This window comes from Pristiophorus japonicus, chromosome 9 (assembly GCF_044704955.1).
Source record: "Pristiophorus japonicus isolate sPriJap1 chromosome 9, sPriJap1.hap1, whole genome shotgun sequence".
Taxonomy (NCBI): Eukaryota; Metazoa; Chordata; class Chondrichthyes; family Pristiophoridae; genus Pristiophorus; species Pristiophorus japonicus.
In genome coordinates, this window is record NC_091985.1 from 208,753,371 (window position 1) to 208,770,015 (window position 16,645).

Below are 16,645 nucleotides of genomic sequence, written 5' to 3' on the forward strand. Positions count from 1 at the left end.
AGTAATACCCACACTCACATTCCAGAGACTGATAGATACAAAGTAATACCCACACTCACATTCCAGAGACTGATAGATACAGAGTAATACCCACACTCACATTCCAGAGACTGATAGATACAGAGTAATACCCACACTCACATTCCAGAGACTGATAGATACAAAGTAATACCCACACTCACATTCCAGAGACTGATAGATACAGAGTAATACCCACACTCACATTACAGAGACCGATAGATCGAGTAATACGGACACTCACATTCCAGAGACTGACAAATACAAATTAAAAACCACACTCCCATAACAGAAACCTACAGGTACTGATTAAAACCCTTACTCAAATATCAGAAACAGATAGCTACAGAATGAAACGCACACTCACTTCCCAGTGATGGACAGATACAGAATAAAACACCAGAGAGTGACAGATAGATAGTAAAATCAACACTGACCTGAAAGTGACTGACTGATTCAATGTCAAACCCCCAATACCACAGCTGTACCAGATACTTAAAGGCACAGAATGAAATCAACATTCATATAATAGCAACTGATGGGTACAGAAAACATACACACATTAACATACCAGTGACAGACAGGTAGAATGTGGTAAACTCCACACTCGCATAACAGAAACTGTGACCTATAGAATATAACCCCATTCATAACAGAAACAGACAGGTACAGATAAAAAGTGCCACATTCACACACAAGAGACTGACAGATACAGAGTGAAATCCACATTCACCCACTTGAATAAAACACACATTCGCATAACAGCAACTGACAGGAGTAAAACCCACATACACATCCCAGAGACTGACAGCTGTAGAGTAAAATCCACATTCTCATAAAAGTGACTGACAGATAAAGAATAAAACGCACACTCACATCCCAGAGAGTGAAAGATACAGACAAAAATACACATTTATGTTACTGAGATTGACACTTGCACATAATACCCAAACCCATATACCAGAAACTGACAGATACAGAGAAAAATTCACACTCAAATCCCAGAGACTGACAGATGGAGTAAAACCCACTCTCACATACCATAGACTGACAAATACAGAGTAAAATACACACTCACATACCATAGACTGATGGATACAGAATAAAACCCACACTCACATACCAGAAACTGACAGGTACAGATTAAAGCCCATATTCACATCAGAAAAACTGAAAGGTGCAGAATGAAGCCCCATTCAAATACCAGAAACAGACAGGTACAGACAGAAGCACACATTACCTGAAACTGACCGAGAGTAAAACCCACACTCACCTACCAGAGATTGAAATTTACCGATACAATCCACACATATAACAGAGACTGACAAGTATAGTGTGAAATCCAAACTCACACTCCGAAAACTGTTATATACAGAGTAAAATTCACACTCACATACCATAGTCTGAGAGATAGAGTAATACCCACACACAAATATCAGAAACAGACACAGGTAAAACCCACACTCACATATCAGAAAATGACAAGGACTGTGTTAATCCAACACTCACATACCAGAGAATGAAAGATACAGAATGAAACCCACACTCACTTACCAGTAATTGATAGGTACAGAGTGAAAACCTCCCTTCCATACCATAAACTTACATGTATAAAGGAAAAGCCACATTCGCTAACCAGAGACTGACAGATACAGAATAAATACTACACTCACTGGTGGGCGTAGTCTATAGGCCCCCTAATAGTATCTAAACTGTTGGATGGAGTATAAATCAAGAAATAATGGAGGCTTGTAAAAAAAGGAACCGGAATAATCATGGACAATTTTAATCTTCATATTGATTGAACAAATCAAATTGGCCAAGATAGTCTTGACGAAGAATTCAGAGTGTATCTGGGATAGTTTCCTTGACAGTACTTTGTGGAAACAACCAGGGAGCAAGCTATCTTAGATCTGGCATTATGTAATGAGAACATAAGAACATAAGAAATAGGAGCAGGAGTAGGCTACTTGGCCCCTCGAGCCTGCTCTGCCATTTAGTAAGCACATGTCTGATCTGATCATGGACTCAGCTCCACTTCCCTGCCCGCTCCTCATAACCCTTAATTCCCTTATCGCTCAAAAAATCGGTCTATCTCCGTCTTAATTATATTTAATGGCCCAGCCACCACAGCTCTCTGGGGCAGAGAATTCCACAGATTTACAACCACCTGAGAGAATAAATTCCTCCTCATCTCAGTTTTAAATGAGTGACCCCTAATTCTGAGACTATGTCCCCTAGTTCTAGTTTCCCCTATGAGTGGAAATATCCTCATTGCATCCACCTTGTCGAGCCCCCTCATTATTTTATATGTTTCAATAAGACCACCTCACATTCTTCTGAACTCCAATGAGTATTGGCCCAACCTACTCAACCTCTCATCATAAGTCATCTCCGGAATCAACCGAGTGAATCTTATCTTATCCAGTGCAAGTATATCCTTTCTTAAATAAGGAGACCAAAACTGCATGCAGTACTCCAGGTGTGGCCTCACCAATACCCTGTAAAGTTGTAGCAGGACTTCTCTGTTTTTATACTCCATCCCCCTTGCAATAAAGGCCAACATTCCATTTGCCTTCCTGATGACTTGCTGTACCCCATACTAACTTTTTGTGTTTCATGCACAAGGACCCCCAGATCCCTCTGTACTGCAGCACTTTGCAATTTTTCTCCATTTAAATAATAATTTGCTTTTTTATTTTTTCTGCCAAAGCGGACAACCTCACACTTTCCCACATTATACTTGGGACGGACTCCACTTGGAATGTGCTGGGGTTAGGGTCCTGGCGAACCGAATAACTAGGGCTGCAGAGAGAGCTTTAGCAATCAGTGGTGGGTAGGGTTCAGGTGAGCAGAAACCTAAAAGCTCAAAGAATAAGGTGAAGGCAATAGAGCAGTGTAGCATTGGGGGAAACAAAAACGGAACAGGAAGGGACAGAATCTATAAACATAAACGTGTATCAGAAGCTGGGGCCATAGCAGGATAAAAACCATGCTAACTCTGCTTGACTGAATTATGCTTTTCCAAATGTCCTGGGACAAATGTTAGGTGAACTGGTCTTGTGACACTGTTGTGAAGTGCCTTGGGACATTGTACTACGTTAAAGGTGCTATATAAATCAAAGTTATTATTATAGGAAAGCTGCAGGTTTATGCGTCGCCACCGAGATTCATCGAGACGTAGAGCGCATGTGTGGCGATCTTTGCAAAAGAGCAAAGTATGGGCGGGGCTACAGGATCCCAGTGAACCCAGCCAGAGTCAGCACCTTCAGGGGAGGAGAGGGAGAGGAACCAGTGAGTGTAGAACTGAACCCAGCCAGAGTCAGCACCTTCAGGGGAGGGGAACCAGTGAGTGTAGAACTGGACCCAGCCAGAGTCAGCACCTTCAGGGGAGGAGAGGGAGGGGAACCAGTGAGTGTAGAACTGAACCCAGCCAGAGTCAGCACTTTCAGGGGAGGGGTACCAGTGAGTGTGGGACTGAACCCAGACAGAGTTGGTGGTGAAAACTGGGAGCAGAGGATACGCTGTCTTCAGACGTGCGATGTGTTTGAATTTCAGCACAGGGAGGACGGAGAGTGCATAGGACAGTGATTTACAGCTTTGGAGGAAGAATAAGGGGTAAGCCATTTAGGACTGAGATGAGGAGAAACTTCTTCACTCAGAGAGTTGTTAACCTGTGGAATTCTCTATTGCAGAGAGTTGTTGATGCCAGTTCATTAGATATATTCAAGAGGGAGTTAGATATGGCTCTTAAGGCTAAAGGGATCAAGGGGTATGGAGAGAAAGCAGGAAAGGGGTACTGAGGTGAATGATCAGCCATGATCTTATTGAATGGTGGTGCAGGCTCGAAGGGCCGAATGGCCTACTCCTGCACCTATTTTCTATCTTTCTATGTAACAAGAGAGGAAAAAATGTTCCATGGAATCTAGAATTGTGTGTTCTGAATTTCTGCCCTGTACTTGCAGTAATGATTTTTGTAAACTCCTTTTCCAAGGTATTGGAAGGGGAGGATTTGCAGATGAGAAACTCAAACCAAACGGAATCACTCGATTCCTCCGGACCTGAATATCATTGGCCTTTGCATGTGGAAGGAGAAATGTTTGTCTGTTCTTTCTGTGGGAATAGATTTCAAACATCAGTGTGACTGGAAAAGCACCAAGACACACACACCCGAGTGAGAGTGTTCCAGTGCATTGACTGTGGAAAGAGCTTTAACCAGTTACACAGCCTGAAAAAACATTGCACCATTCACAGCGGGGAGAAACCGTACATGTGTTCTGTTTGTGGCAAGGCTTCAACTGATCATCCAACCTGGAGAGACACAAGGACACCTGCACCATGGAGAAACCATGGGAATGTGGGGACTGTGGGAAGAGATTCATTTCCCCGTCTGATCTGGAAATTCATCGACGCAGTCACACCGGGGAGAGGCCATTCACCTGCTCTGATTGTGGGAAGGGATTCAGTCGGTTATCCCACCTTCTAACTCACCAGCGAATTCACACAGGGGAGAGACCATTCACCTGCTCTGAGTGTGGGAAGGGATTCACTTGTTCATCCAACCTTCTAACTCACCAGCGATTTCACACTGGGGAGAGACCGTTCACCTGCTCTGAATGTGGGAAAGGATTCACTGTGTCATCCCGCCTGCTGACACACCAACGAGTTCACACTGGGGAGAGACCGTTCATCTGCTCTGTATGTGGGAAGGGATTCACTATCTCATCCATCCTGCTGATACACCAGCGAGTTCACACTGAGGAGAAGTCGTTCACCTGCTCCGTTTGTGGGGAGCGATTCGCTTGGTCATCCCACCTGCTGGTGCATCAGCGAGTTCACGCTGTGGAGAGGCCGTTCATCTGCTCACTGTGTGGGAAGGGATTCACTCAGTCATCCCACCTGCTGACACACCAGCGCATTCACACTGGGGAAAGGCCATTCACCTGCACTGAGTGTGGGAAAGGATTCACTCAGTCATCCCACCTGCTGACACACCAGCGCATTCACACTGGGGAGAGACCGTTCACCTGCTCTGTGTGTGGGAAGCGATTCACTCGATCATTCCACCTGCTGAGACACCAGCGAGTTCACAAGTGACTGCAGGGTTTGGCTACTACTGTTATCCCAGACTGAATCGTGTTCATTCTGACCGTTGGGGTTTCTTTCTGCTGATATTGATTACCCTATAACTGGGCTGGAGTTTAATATTCTGGATATTTGACCAATTAATCAATGGGAAATGGGTCAGATAAAAATAATACTAATTGTGTTTGCATCTCATCATCATAGGCAGTCCCTCGGAATCGAGGAGGACTTGCTTCCACTCCCAAAGTGAGTTCTTTGATGGCTGAACAGTCCAATATGAGAGCCACAGACCCTGTTACAGGTGGGACAGACATTCGTCGAGAGAAGGGTTCGGTGGGGCTGGTTTGCCACTGCCTGTGCTTGGCCTCTTCATGCTCTTTGCGTTGAGACTCGAAGAGCTCAACGACCTCCCGGATGTACTTTCTCCACCTCGGTGGTCTGCCGCCGGGGTCTCCCAGGTGTCAGTGGTGATGTCGCACTTTAACAACGAGGCTTTGAGGGTGTCCTTATAACGTTTCTGCTGTCCTCCTTTGGCTCGTTTACCATGAAGGAGCTCGGCATAAAGCATTTGCTTAGGGAGTCTCGTATCTGGCATGCGCACTATGTGGCCTGCCCAGCGAAGCTGATCGAGTGTGGTCAGTGCTTCAATACTGGGGATGTTAGCCTGGTCAAGGACACGGCTGTTGGTGCGCCTGTCCTCCCAGGGGATTTGCAGGATCTTGTGGAGACATCTATACTTCACTCTTTAAAGGGATTTCTTCAAGTACTGAAAGCTGCAACAAATTGAGCTAAACTTTGTTCAACAATTGATAAAATTAATGGAATCTGCAGTTTGGCTTTGAATTTCTTTGGGATGGCGCTGGACATGATGTGCCTTGAAATACCTCCTGTGTCCAGTAGATGACGCTGTCCCTCCAATTAACTCCGACTGAGAGGTGCGTGACTCAAGCAGGAGGAACGAGGGCAGCTCAGGTTAGACACTGCACCCCACAGGGACATCACACATTGCCCCCTCCCTGGGGCAGCTCAGGGTCAGACACTGCACCCCACAGGGACATCACACATTGCCCCCTCCCTGGGGCAGCTCAGGGTCAGACACTGCACCCCACAGGGACATCACACACTGCCCCCCTCCCTGGGGCAGCTCAGGGTCATCACACATTGCCCCCTCCCTGGGGCAGCTCAGGGTCAGACACTGAATACACTGCACCCCACAGGGACATCACTCACTGCCCCCCTCCCTGGGGCAGCTCAGGGTCAGACACTGAACACACTGCACCCCACAAGGACATCACTCACTGCCCCCCTCCCTGGGGCAGCTCAGGGTCAGACACTGAACACACTGCACCCCACAGGGACATCACACATTGCCCCCTCCCTGGGGCAGCTCAGGGTCAGACACTGAACACACTGCACCCCACAGGGACATCACTCACTGCCCCCCTCCCTGGGGCAGCTCAGGGTCAGACACTGCATCCCACAGGGACATCACACATTGCCCCCTCCCTGGGGCAGCTCAGGGTCAGACACTGCACCCCACAGGGACATCACACATTGCCTCCTCCCTGGGGCAGCTCAGGGTCAGACACTGCACCCCACAGGGACATCACACATTGCCCCCTCCCTGGGGCAGATCAGAGTCAGAACTTGGAGTGGGAAAGGGAGGATGCAGTTGTCGTGGACCATGTAGGGACTAATGCATAGGTAGGGCTAGGTTCTGCTGAAAGAGATGGAGGAGTTGGGGTTCAAATGAAAAAGCTGAACCGCAAAGGTAATAATCTCTGGATTGTTACTTGAACCCCACACCAATTGTTACAGGGAGAAGCAGATTCGAACATTAAATGCATGGTTCAAAGAGTGGTGTGGGAGGCAGGGGTTATGCTTTACAGACACTGGCACCAGCACTGGGCAAAGAGGGAGCTGTTCCCTTGCCATGGGTTTCACTTGAGCTGGGCAGGAACCAGTGTCCTGGCGAATTGAATAACTAAGGCAGTAAACAGGGTTTTAAACTATTGAAGGCGGGGTGGGGAGATCCAGGAAAGTACAGCACGGTTTAGATTCAGAGAAAAAGCAAAAGAGACATGTCAAGGATCTAAAGCAGAGTTTTGGATAACAATAAGCAGAGTGGGTCAGGAAGAGACAGAGAGAGTAACAAAGGTAATAGGGCATTACGGACTAAGGAGACATCAAGGAAAAATAGAAGAAAGTCAAAGCTAAAAGCACTATATTTTAATGGACAAAGAATTCTCAACAGAATAGATGAATTAGTAGAACAGATAGAAATTAATAGGTTTGATCTAATAGCCATTACGGAGATGTGGTTGCAAAGTGACCACGGTTGGGAACTAAATATTTCAGGATACATAACTTTTAGAAGAGATGGCAAAATAGAAAAGGAGAAGAGGAAGCCCTGATAGTAAAGGATGGGATAAAGACAGTAGAGGGAAAGGATCTTAGCTCAGAAAATCAAGAATCAGTTTGGGTGGAGCTAAGAAACAGCAAGGGGCAGAAAACATTGGTCGGAGTTGTTTGTCGGCCCCCAAACCGTAGTGGTAATGTAGGGCACAGTATAAATCAGGAAATTAGAGGTGCATGTAACAAAGGTAATACAATAATCATGGGGGACTTTAATCTGCATATAGACTGGGGAAACCAAATTTGCAGTAATAGTGTGGAGGACGAATTCATGAAAAGTATACAAGATGGTTTTCTAGATCAGTATGTTGAGGAACCAACTAGAGAACAGGTTATTTTAGATCTAGTATTGTTCAATAAGAAAGGGTTAATTAATAACGTTATAGTAAAGGGGCCCTTAGGGAAGAGTGACTATAATATGATAGAATTTTACATTAAGTTTGAAAGTGATTTAGTTAAATCTGAAACTTGGGTCTTAAATCTAAACAAAGGAAACTATGTAGGTATGAGGGGAGAGTTGGTTAAGGTAGATTGGGAAACTACATTAAAAGGTATGATGGTAGAAAAGCAATGGCTATCACTTGAAGAATTAATACATAATTTACAACAAACACACATTCCTTTTTGGCACAAAAATCCCACAAGAATAGTGGTCCAACCGTGGCCAACAAGAGAAGTTAAAGATAGTATTAGATGACAGAAAGATGCTTAGAATGTTGCCAAAAAGAGCAGTAAGCCTGAGGATTGGGAAGATTTTGGAATTCAGCAAAGGAGGACCAGGAAATTGTTAAGAAAGGGAAAATAGAATATGAAAGTAAACTAGTGAGAGACAAAATAACAGACTTCAAATGCTTCTATGGGTATGTAAAAAGGAAAAGTTTAGTAAAAGTAAATGTGTTTCCCCTACAGGAGACAGGAGAAATTATAATGTGAACAAGGAAATGGCAGAGAAATTAAATGCATATTTTATGTCTGTCTTCATGGAAAGTGGTGCAAAAAACTTGCTGGATCTACTGGAGAACCCAGGGTCTAGCGAGAATGAGGAACTGAAAGAAATTAATATTCATCAAAAAATGGTACTGGAGAAATTAATGGGACTGGAAGCCGATAAAATCCCTGGACCTGATAGCCTACATCCTAGGGTATTGAAAAGGGTAGCTATAGAACTAGTGGATGCATTGGTTGTCATCTTCCAAAATTCCAGAGTCTAGAATGGTTCCTGTGGTTTGGAAGATAGCAAATGTAACTGAGCTATTTAAGAAAGGAGGGAAGAGAGAAAGCGGGGAACTACAGAGCAGTTAACCTGACATCAGTAGTAGGGAAAATGCTCGATTCTATTATTAACAACATGGTAACATGCACTTAGAGAATAATAAGATTGGGCAGAGTCAACAATTCGGTAGGCTGCAGCGATCTTCCAGAGAAACATGGAGAGCCTACTCAAGTCGGTACCAAGCACGGTGGTTTTTCAGGACGAAATATTGGTCATGGGTCAGGACACCGTCGAGCACCTACAAAACCTGGAGGAGGTCCTCCAGCGACTGGATCGCGTAGGGCTGCAGCTGAAGAGGTCAAAATGCATCTTCATGGCAACAGAAGTGCAGTTTTTGGGGAGAAAGATTGCGGCGGATGGCATTCGGCCCACATATGCCAAGACAGAGGCTATCAGAACGTCACAGAGCTGCGGTCGTTCCTGGGGCTCCTCAACTATTTTGGTAACTTCCTACCGGTGTTAAGCATCCTCTTAGAACCCCTACATGTGTTATTGCATAAAGGTGAGAATTGGATATGGGGAAAAAACAAGTAATTGCTTTTGAGAAAGCCAGAAACATTTTATGCTCCAACAAGCTGCTTGTACTGTATAACCCGTGTAAAAGACTTGTGCTAGCATGTGATGGGTCATCGTACGGAGTCGGGTGTGTATTACAACAAGCTAACGTTGCGGGCAAATTGCAAACAGTCGCATATGCCTCCAGGAGCTTGTCTAAGGACGAGAGGGCCTACAGCATGATTGAGAAAGAGGAATTAGCGTGTGTGTTCGAGGTAAAGAAAATGCATCAGTGGCAGTTTGGCCTCAAATTTGAGCTGGAAACCAATCACAAGCCCCTCATATCCCTGTTCGCTGAAAACAAGGAGATAAATACTAATGCCTCAGCCCACATACAAAGGTGGGCACTCACACTATCAGCGTATAACTATACCATCCACCACAGGCCAGGCATCGAGAACTGTGCAGGTGCTCTCGGTTGGCTACCATTGTCCACCACGGGGGTGAAAATGGCGCAACCTGCAAACTTGTTGATGGTGGCACAGCCCGCAGACTTGTTGATGGTCATGGAAGCGTTTGAAAATGATGAATCACCTGTCACATCCCGCCAGATTAGGACTTGGACCAGCCAAGATCCTCTGCTGTCCCTAGTAAAAAAAACTGTGTACTGCATGGGAGCTGGGCCAGCATCCCCGTTGAAATGCAAGAGCTAATCAAGCCATTCCAGCAACGAAAGGACAAGCTGCCCATTCAGGCAGACTGCCTGTTGTGGGGTAACCGCGTAGTGCTACCCAAAAAGGGCAGGGAGACGTTCATCTCGGATCTCCACAGCACACACCCGGGTATAGTAATGATGAAAGCGATAGCCAGATCCCACGTGTGGTGGCCCGGTATCGACTCTGACTTAGAGAACTGTGTATGGCAATGCCGCATGTGTACTCAGTTGAACAACGTGCCCAGAGAGGCACCACTAAGTTTGTGGTCCTGACCCTCCAGGCCATGGTCGAGGATCCATGTCGACTATGCGGGCCCGTTTCTCGGTAAAACGTTCCTGGTGGTGGTGGATGCTTTTTAAAATGGATTGAATGTGAAATAATGTCGGGAAGCACTGCCACCGCCACCATTGAAAGCCTGAGGCCCATGTTTGCCATCTACAGCGGGCCATGTTTCACCAGTGCCAAATTTAAAGAATTCATGACCTGCAATGGGATCAAACATGTCACCTGGGCCCCGTTTAAACCAGCCTCCAATGGGCAGGCAGAGCGGGCAGTACAAACAATCAAACAGAGCCTTAAACGAGTCACAGAAGGCTCACTCCAAACCCGCCTGTCCCAAGTACTGCTCAGCTACCGCACGAGACCCCACTCGCTCACGGGGGTGCCCCCGGCTGAGCTACTCAAGAAAAGGATACTTAAAACCAGACTCTCGCTGGTTCACCCCAACCTGCATGATCAGGTAGAGAGCAGACGGCAGCAACTAAATGTAAAAGATGGTCACGCCATTGTGTCACGGGAAATTGATCTGAATGACCCTGTGTATGTGCTAAACTATGGACATGGTCCCAAGTGGATCGCGGGCACAGTGATAGCCAAAGAAGGGAGCAGGGTGTTTGTAGTCAACTTAGACAATGGATAAATTTGCAGAAAGCACCTGGACCAAACGAGGCTGCGGTTCACAGACTGCTCTGAACAGCCCACAGCAGGCACCACCTTTTTCGAGCCCACAACACACACCCAAAGGATCAACGACACCACCCCGGACCAGGAAATTGAACCCATCATGCCCAACAGCCCAGCAAGGCCAGGCTCACCCAGCAGCCCTGCAGGGCCAACAACATGCCAGCCCAGCGAGGGCACAGCCAACACACCAGAACAGACATTTGTACCGAGGCGGTCCACCAGGGAAAGAAAGGCTCCCGACCGCCTCACCTTGTAAATAGTTTTCACTTTGACTTTGGGGAGGAGTGATGTTGTGTATCTGTAAAGCATGCACTCCCATGTCCGCCACCAGGGAGTGCATCCCCTGAAATCCCAAGGGATCCCAGCATCCCTTCGGAGCACTGTATATAAGCCGGCCCCTAAGGCCTGTTCCTGAATCTGGAGTGTCTTAATAAAGACTGAGGTCACTGTTACTTTAACCTCCCTGTGTGCAGTCTCATCTATGTTAGGAAATGTTTAAGTGCACATCGAAGTATTTTTTAAATGTGGTGAGTGTTCCTGCCTCTACCACCCTTTCAGGCAGTGAGTTCCAGAGCCCCACCACCCTCTGGGCAAATCAATTTCCCCTCATATTTCCTCTAAACCTCATACCAATTACTTTAAATCTATGCCCCCTGGTTGTTGACCACCTCTGCCAAGGGAAACAGATCCTTCCTATCCACTCTATCCAGGCTCCAGATAATTTTATAAACCTCAATCAGGTCTCCCCTCAGCCTCCTCTGTTGCAAAGAAAACAGACCCAGCACCTCCAATATTTCCTCATAGCCAAAATTTTCCAGTCCAGGCAACATTCTTGTAAATCTTCTCCACATCCTTTCCAGTGCACTCACATCTTTCCTGTAATATGGGGCCCAAGTTTCGAGCTGGGCGCCTGTTTTTCGCGCCTAAAACGGCGCCTAAAAAAATCCCCGGTATTCTCCACCTACTTACAGGTCCTCTGGCCCTCGGCGCAGCCAGCACGAGCTGTGGGGGGGGCGGAGCCAGGTCCCGGCGCTGAAAACAGTGCCGGGACCTCTGCATTTGCACGCTACAGTCGGCACGCAAGTGCAGTAGCACCAGGCGCCGAACTGTGTGGGAGGGGCCCAAAGCACGCAGCCCCTAGCCCTGGCTGAATGGCCGCACTGGGGCTGCGTGAATGAGGCTCCTCCCACGGCCAGCTCCTGCTCCTCCCCCGACCAGACCCGACACCCACTCCCCCCCCCGCCGACCAGACCCGACCCGACACCCGCTCCCCCCCCACTCCGCCGACCAGACCCGACCCGACACCCGCTCCCCGCCCCCCCGCCGACCAGGCACCCGATCCCCCCCGCCGATCAGACCCGACCCGACACCCGCTCCCCCCCCCGCCCCGACCCGAGACCCGCTAACCCCCCCCCCACCCTGACCCGAGACCCGACACCCACTCCCCCTCGCCCCGACCGATCGTCCTATCACGAGAGATTAAGTGGATTCGGCCGATATTATCTAGAGCTCAGAAGTATGAGAGGTGATTTCATTGAAACATACAAAATTCTTACAGGGTTTGACAGGGTAAACAACATACAAAATGAACTTACAGTCCGCAAGTGTGACCGAGCTTCCAGTCGCCTGTCACTTCAATTCTCCACTCCACTCCCACTCTGACCTCTCCATCCTTGGTCTCCAGCAAAGCTCAACGCAAGCTCGAGGAACAGCACCTCATCTTTCGTTTAGGCACTTTACAGCCCTCTGGACTTAACATCGAGTTTAACAATTTCACAGTGTAACCGCTGCCAATTTTTGGCTCCCTCCCACCTCCCCCCGTGCCCCAACCCCCACCCAGCCAGAGCCTGTTTTGTTTCCTTTCTCCTTGTCGCTGATTGGATTTTTTGAGGAGGTAACCAAGAGGGTTGATGAGGGTAGTGCATACGATGTAGTACATATGGACTTTAGCAAGGCATTTAATAAGGTCCCACATGGTATACTGGTCATGAAGGTTAAAGTCCATGGGATCCAGGACAAAGAAGCAAGTTGGATCCAAAATTGGCCACCCCGGCCGACAAAGAGCCGCACAGCCCTTGGGCAGCAGCCCTAAAGGTTACATATAAACCTATGAACAATGACAGAAAGGCAAAGAGTACCCAGCCCAATCAGTACACCTCACACAACTGCGCTATCTCTTATACTGAAACATTACACACTCCACCCCCAACCGGAGCCATGCGATCTCCTGGGAGAGGTGAAAACCAGATAAAAATCCAGGCCAATTTAGGGGAAAAAAATGAGAAAATTCCTCTCCGACTGATCCAGGCGATCGAAACTAGTCCAGATCATCACCCTGGCAGTATTCTATTCCCTGCAGTACTTACCATTATATCTGCACCATCCAACAAAAGGTCATCCAGTGTAATCCCAATTACCAGCTCTAGGTCCGTAACCCTGCAGGTTACTGCACTTTAAGTGCCTATCCAACCATCTCTTAAAAGTGGTGAGGGTTTCTGCATCCACCATTCTTCCAGGCAACGAGTTCCAGATCCCCACAACCCTCTGTGTAAAGAAGCCCCCTCTCAAATCCCCTCCTAAAGCTTCCACTAACCACCTTAAAACTTTACCCTCTCGTTATAGACTCCTCCACCAATGGAAATAGGCTCTTACTATCCACTATGTCCAGGCCTCTCAATATTTTGTACACCTCAATGAGGTCTGCTCTCAATCTCCTCTGTTCCAATGAGAACAAACCAACCCAGCCTATCCAATCTGTCCTCATAACTAAGATTCTCCATTCTAGGCAGCATCCTAGTAAATCTCCTCTGCTCCCTCTCTAGTGCAATCACATCCTTTTAATAACACGGCAACCAGAACTGCATGCAATACTCCAGCTGTGGCCTAATCAAAGTATTATACAATTTAAACATAACCTCCCTGCTCTTATATTCTGTGCCTCGACCAATAAAGGCAAGTATTCCATATGCCTTCTTAACCACCTTATCCACCTGGCCTGCTACTTTCAGGGATCTGTGGACCAATGGTGGAGCTTTGGAGGTGCGGCCTATTCAGTTGGAGCTCTGCTGTAGTGAGAGAAGGAACTCCCTGCTGAAGCTCCTGTCTGGAAGGCCTGGAGTGAGCCCTGAGATCAGCCCAGGAAGAGGAGGAAAGGGCTGGCTTACTGCAGTTCAACATCCAGAGGGAGAGGAGGAGAGCAGAAAAAATTATCAACTTTATTACTGCTACAAAGAGTTGGAGAGAGGGGGAAAAGAGCAACAACCTGTATGAAAGGAGGGAGATTCTACAACATTCTACAGGTGGGTGTTGGTGCATTCCCCGAAAGACATTGCTTTATTGGTGGGGGGAGAAAAGAAGATTTTCTTCGAGGCCCGGAACATCGCGGGGGTGTGTGTGTGGAAGTGTGTGGGGGTCTTGCTTACAGCTAGGCCCCACACACCACTGAAGCACCCCTCCCCCATTGCCTAGCCTGGGATAGCTGGAGCTACCTGGCTGAAGATTTACTAATGACCCTATTAAACATCGTTGGGAGTGTGTGCCTGGGTGGCTCCAGCTGTCCCAGGTGAAGACATCTTCTCCTCCCACCCGAAAACCATCCCATAAGACTGTGCCTTGCTTTGTTTTTCCATCATCTAGGGAGTGCGCCCCAGAAAAACACCCACCCATCGCTGTGAGGGGAGACCTGCCCTCACAGCTTCCCTCTCTCTCTGTCACTCTCTCTGTCTCTCCCCTCTCTCTCTGAGAGCCCTTTCCTCCTTAATTGGAAAAACAATTAAGACAACTGAGCAGAGGGAGCAAAGCCCCTCCCCAATTGTCAACTAGGGGAGAGGTGTGCCTCATTGAGAGCTCCTCTGCTCAGAAATTCAAACAAGGCCAATTTAAGACCATTAAGGCCTGTGACTCTGGGTGGGTGTAGCCCTTAAAGGGACCCCGTGATGGCAACTCCATCCACGCTGGTGGCAGGGCCAGCTAAGACTTATGCGCAGGCGGCGTCCACATCCCCTGCGCCTCCTGCTGCCCTGCCACCATTCAGACTAATTACTAAGAAACACAGGGTCAAGAGCTACACTCACCCCACAATGAGCATTGAGGAGTGCGTGCGGGCGATGGCTGGGATAGTCGGCCCCTCGGCCATTGTCGCAGCCTCCAAGATGTCTGGGAAGGCTGTATTCTTCCTGGGGTCGGAGCAGGCGGTGTCCCTGGCCCTTGAAAAGGGGCTCACGGTGGGCGGGACATTCCTGCCGGTGGACCCTCTCGAGGCCACCGTGCAGAGGGTCATCATTTCAAACGTCCCGCCCTTTGTTCCCGCTGAGCTCCTCCTCCCTCACCTGCACCAACTGGGGGAGGTAAGGTTAGGGATCAACCCCATACCGCTCGGCCTCAGGGAGAACAGCCTGCGCCACATCTTCTCCTTCCGCCGCCAGCTCTTTGTCCGGCTGGCGCGGGACGAGACAACAGAGGGATCATTTAATGTGGTGCATGAGGGGACTGCCTACCGTGTCTTCTGGACGTCAGACAGCGTGCGGTGCCATGCCTGTAGGGAGGTGGGGCACGTTCGCAAGAACTGCCCCGCCTCCAAGGCCGCCAAATCACCGAAGGCGGCCAAGGCTGGCGCCGCCGCCACCCCTCCCCCTAGTAGCGTCCGCATGCCTGGAGCCGTAGGAGCGCGGGCATCGTCGGGGGCCTTTGTTTTCACGGCCTCTGGCGGGGGGGAGGGAGAGCGTCCGATCGGAAGGAAGGCACGGAGGAAGGCGAAACATCTCGAGGCGCGCCAGAAAGTTTGACCACCGCGCTCAGCCCAACCCAGTCATCGGCGAGCGCGGGGAGCCCTGAGCCCGTGCCCGAGCCCTTGACCAATACCGCAGAGGGGCTCTGGCGCGGGCAAGATAAGAAAAAGGGGGGTGGCGGAGCGGGAGGCCTCGGCAGACATGGAGGCCTCCCTGCCTCTGCGCACCCCCAGGAACAAAAGGAGGCACCGCTCCAATGAGGCGGAGGGGGAACAACATCCCTCCACGGAGGAGTCGGTGCCCGCCGCGTGTCCCGCGTCCCCCACCAGCGCACCCAAACTGCGCCATAGACGGGAGGAATCTGTCCCCGGGGAGGGTGAGGCAGTCGAGGCTGCCCAGCCTCTGCCTCCCGGGGATGGCGTGGAGGATCTGCCTGTCGTGGGGGGCGTGGGGCCAGCGGAGGAATGCGTTGCCGCCGGGTCGAGCGTCCCGGGGACTGAGGTGGGCGGGGCCGAAAAGGCCGAACCTGAGCCCGCCCAGCCTTTATCCAACTTCCCCCGGGATTTGCTCGACTTGGCAGAAATAAACAGTATTAACAATTTTAATGAATCTGTACACGCTGGGCCGGGAGGTGGCGGCGGGGAGGGGGAAGAACCACAACCCTCGCCGCCGACTTTGGAGCTGGGGTACTTGGAGGACCTGGAACATTACTTTGGCCAGGTCTCTCCGTGTTCCCCGGCTCCTGGGGCGGAGGAGGAACCCCTTCCGCTGTCACTTCCTGACCCAGCACCATTTTTAAAAGAGCCCAGTGGGGACTCCTCTGTCGACGATCCTGGGGGTTGGGATCGGGGCAGAGCCAGGGCCGGATGGAGTGGCCGGGCTGTTTGCCGTACCTCGTGCGGTCGACGGGCCGGCTGCTAGCGGCGACCTCCCGGAGGAGGACGGGGACTCGG

The 16,645-nt window shown here is 49.3% G+C and overlaps 2 protein-coding genes across 3 annotated transcripts in view; one reads left to right on the top strand and one right to left on the bottom strand.

Moving 5' to 3' along the window:
- Positions 1 to 6,331, top strand: part of LOC139274097 (zinc finger protein 585A-like) — a 144,827-nt gene extending 138,496 nt beyond the window's left edge. The window contains exon 4 of the mRNA XM_070891142.1: positions 4,449 to 6,331. Coding sequence (XP_070747243.1) covers positions 4,449 to 5,115 — 667 coding nt within the window. The 3' untranslated portion in view covers positions 5,116 to 6,331. The remainder of the gene's footprint in view (positions 1 to 4,448) is intronic.
- The window catches only part of LOC139273495 (zinc finger protein 530-like), a 167,308-nt gene that overhangs the window by 123,458 nt on the left and 27,205 nt on the right, over positions 1 to 16,645 (bottom strand). The window lies entirely within an intron of this gene.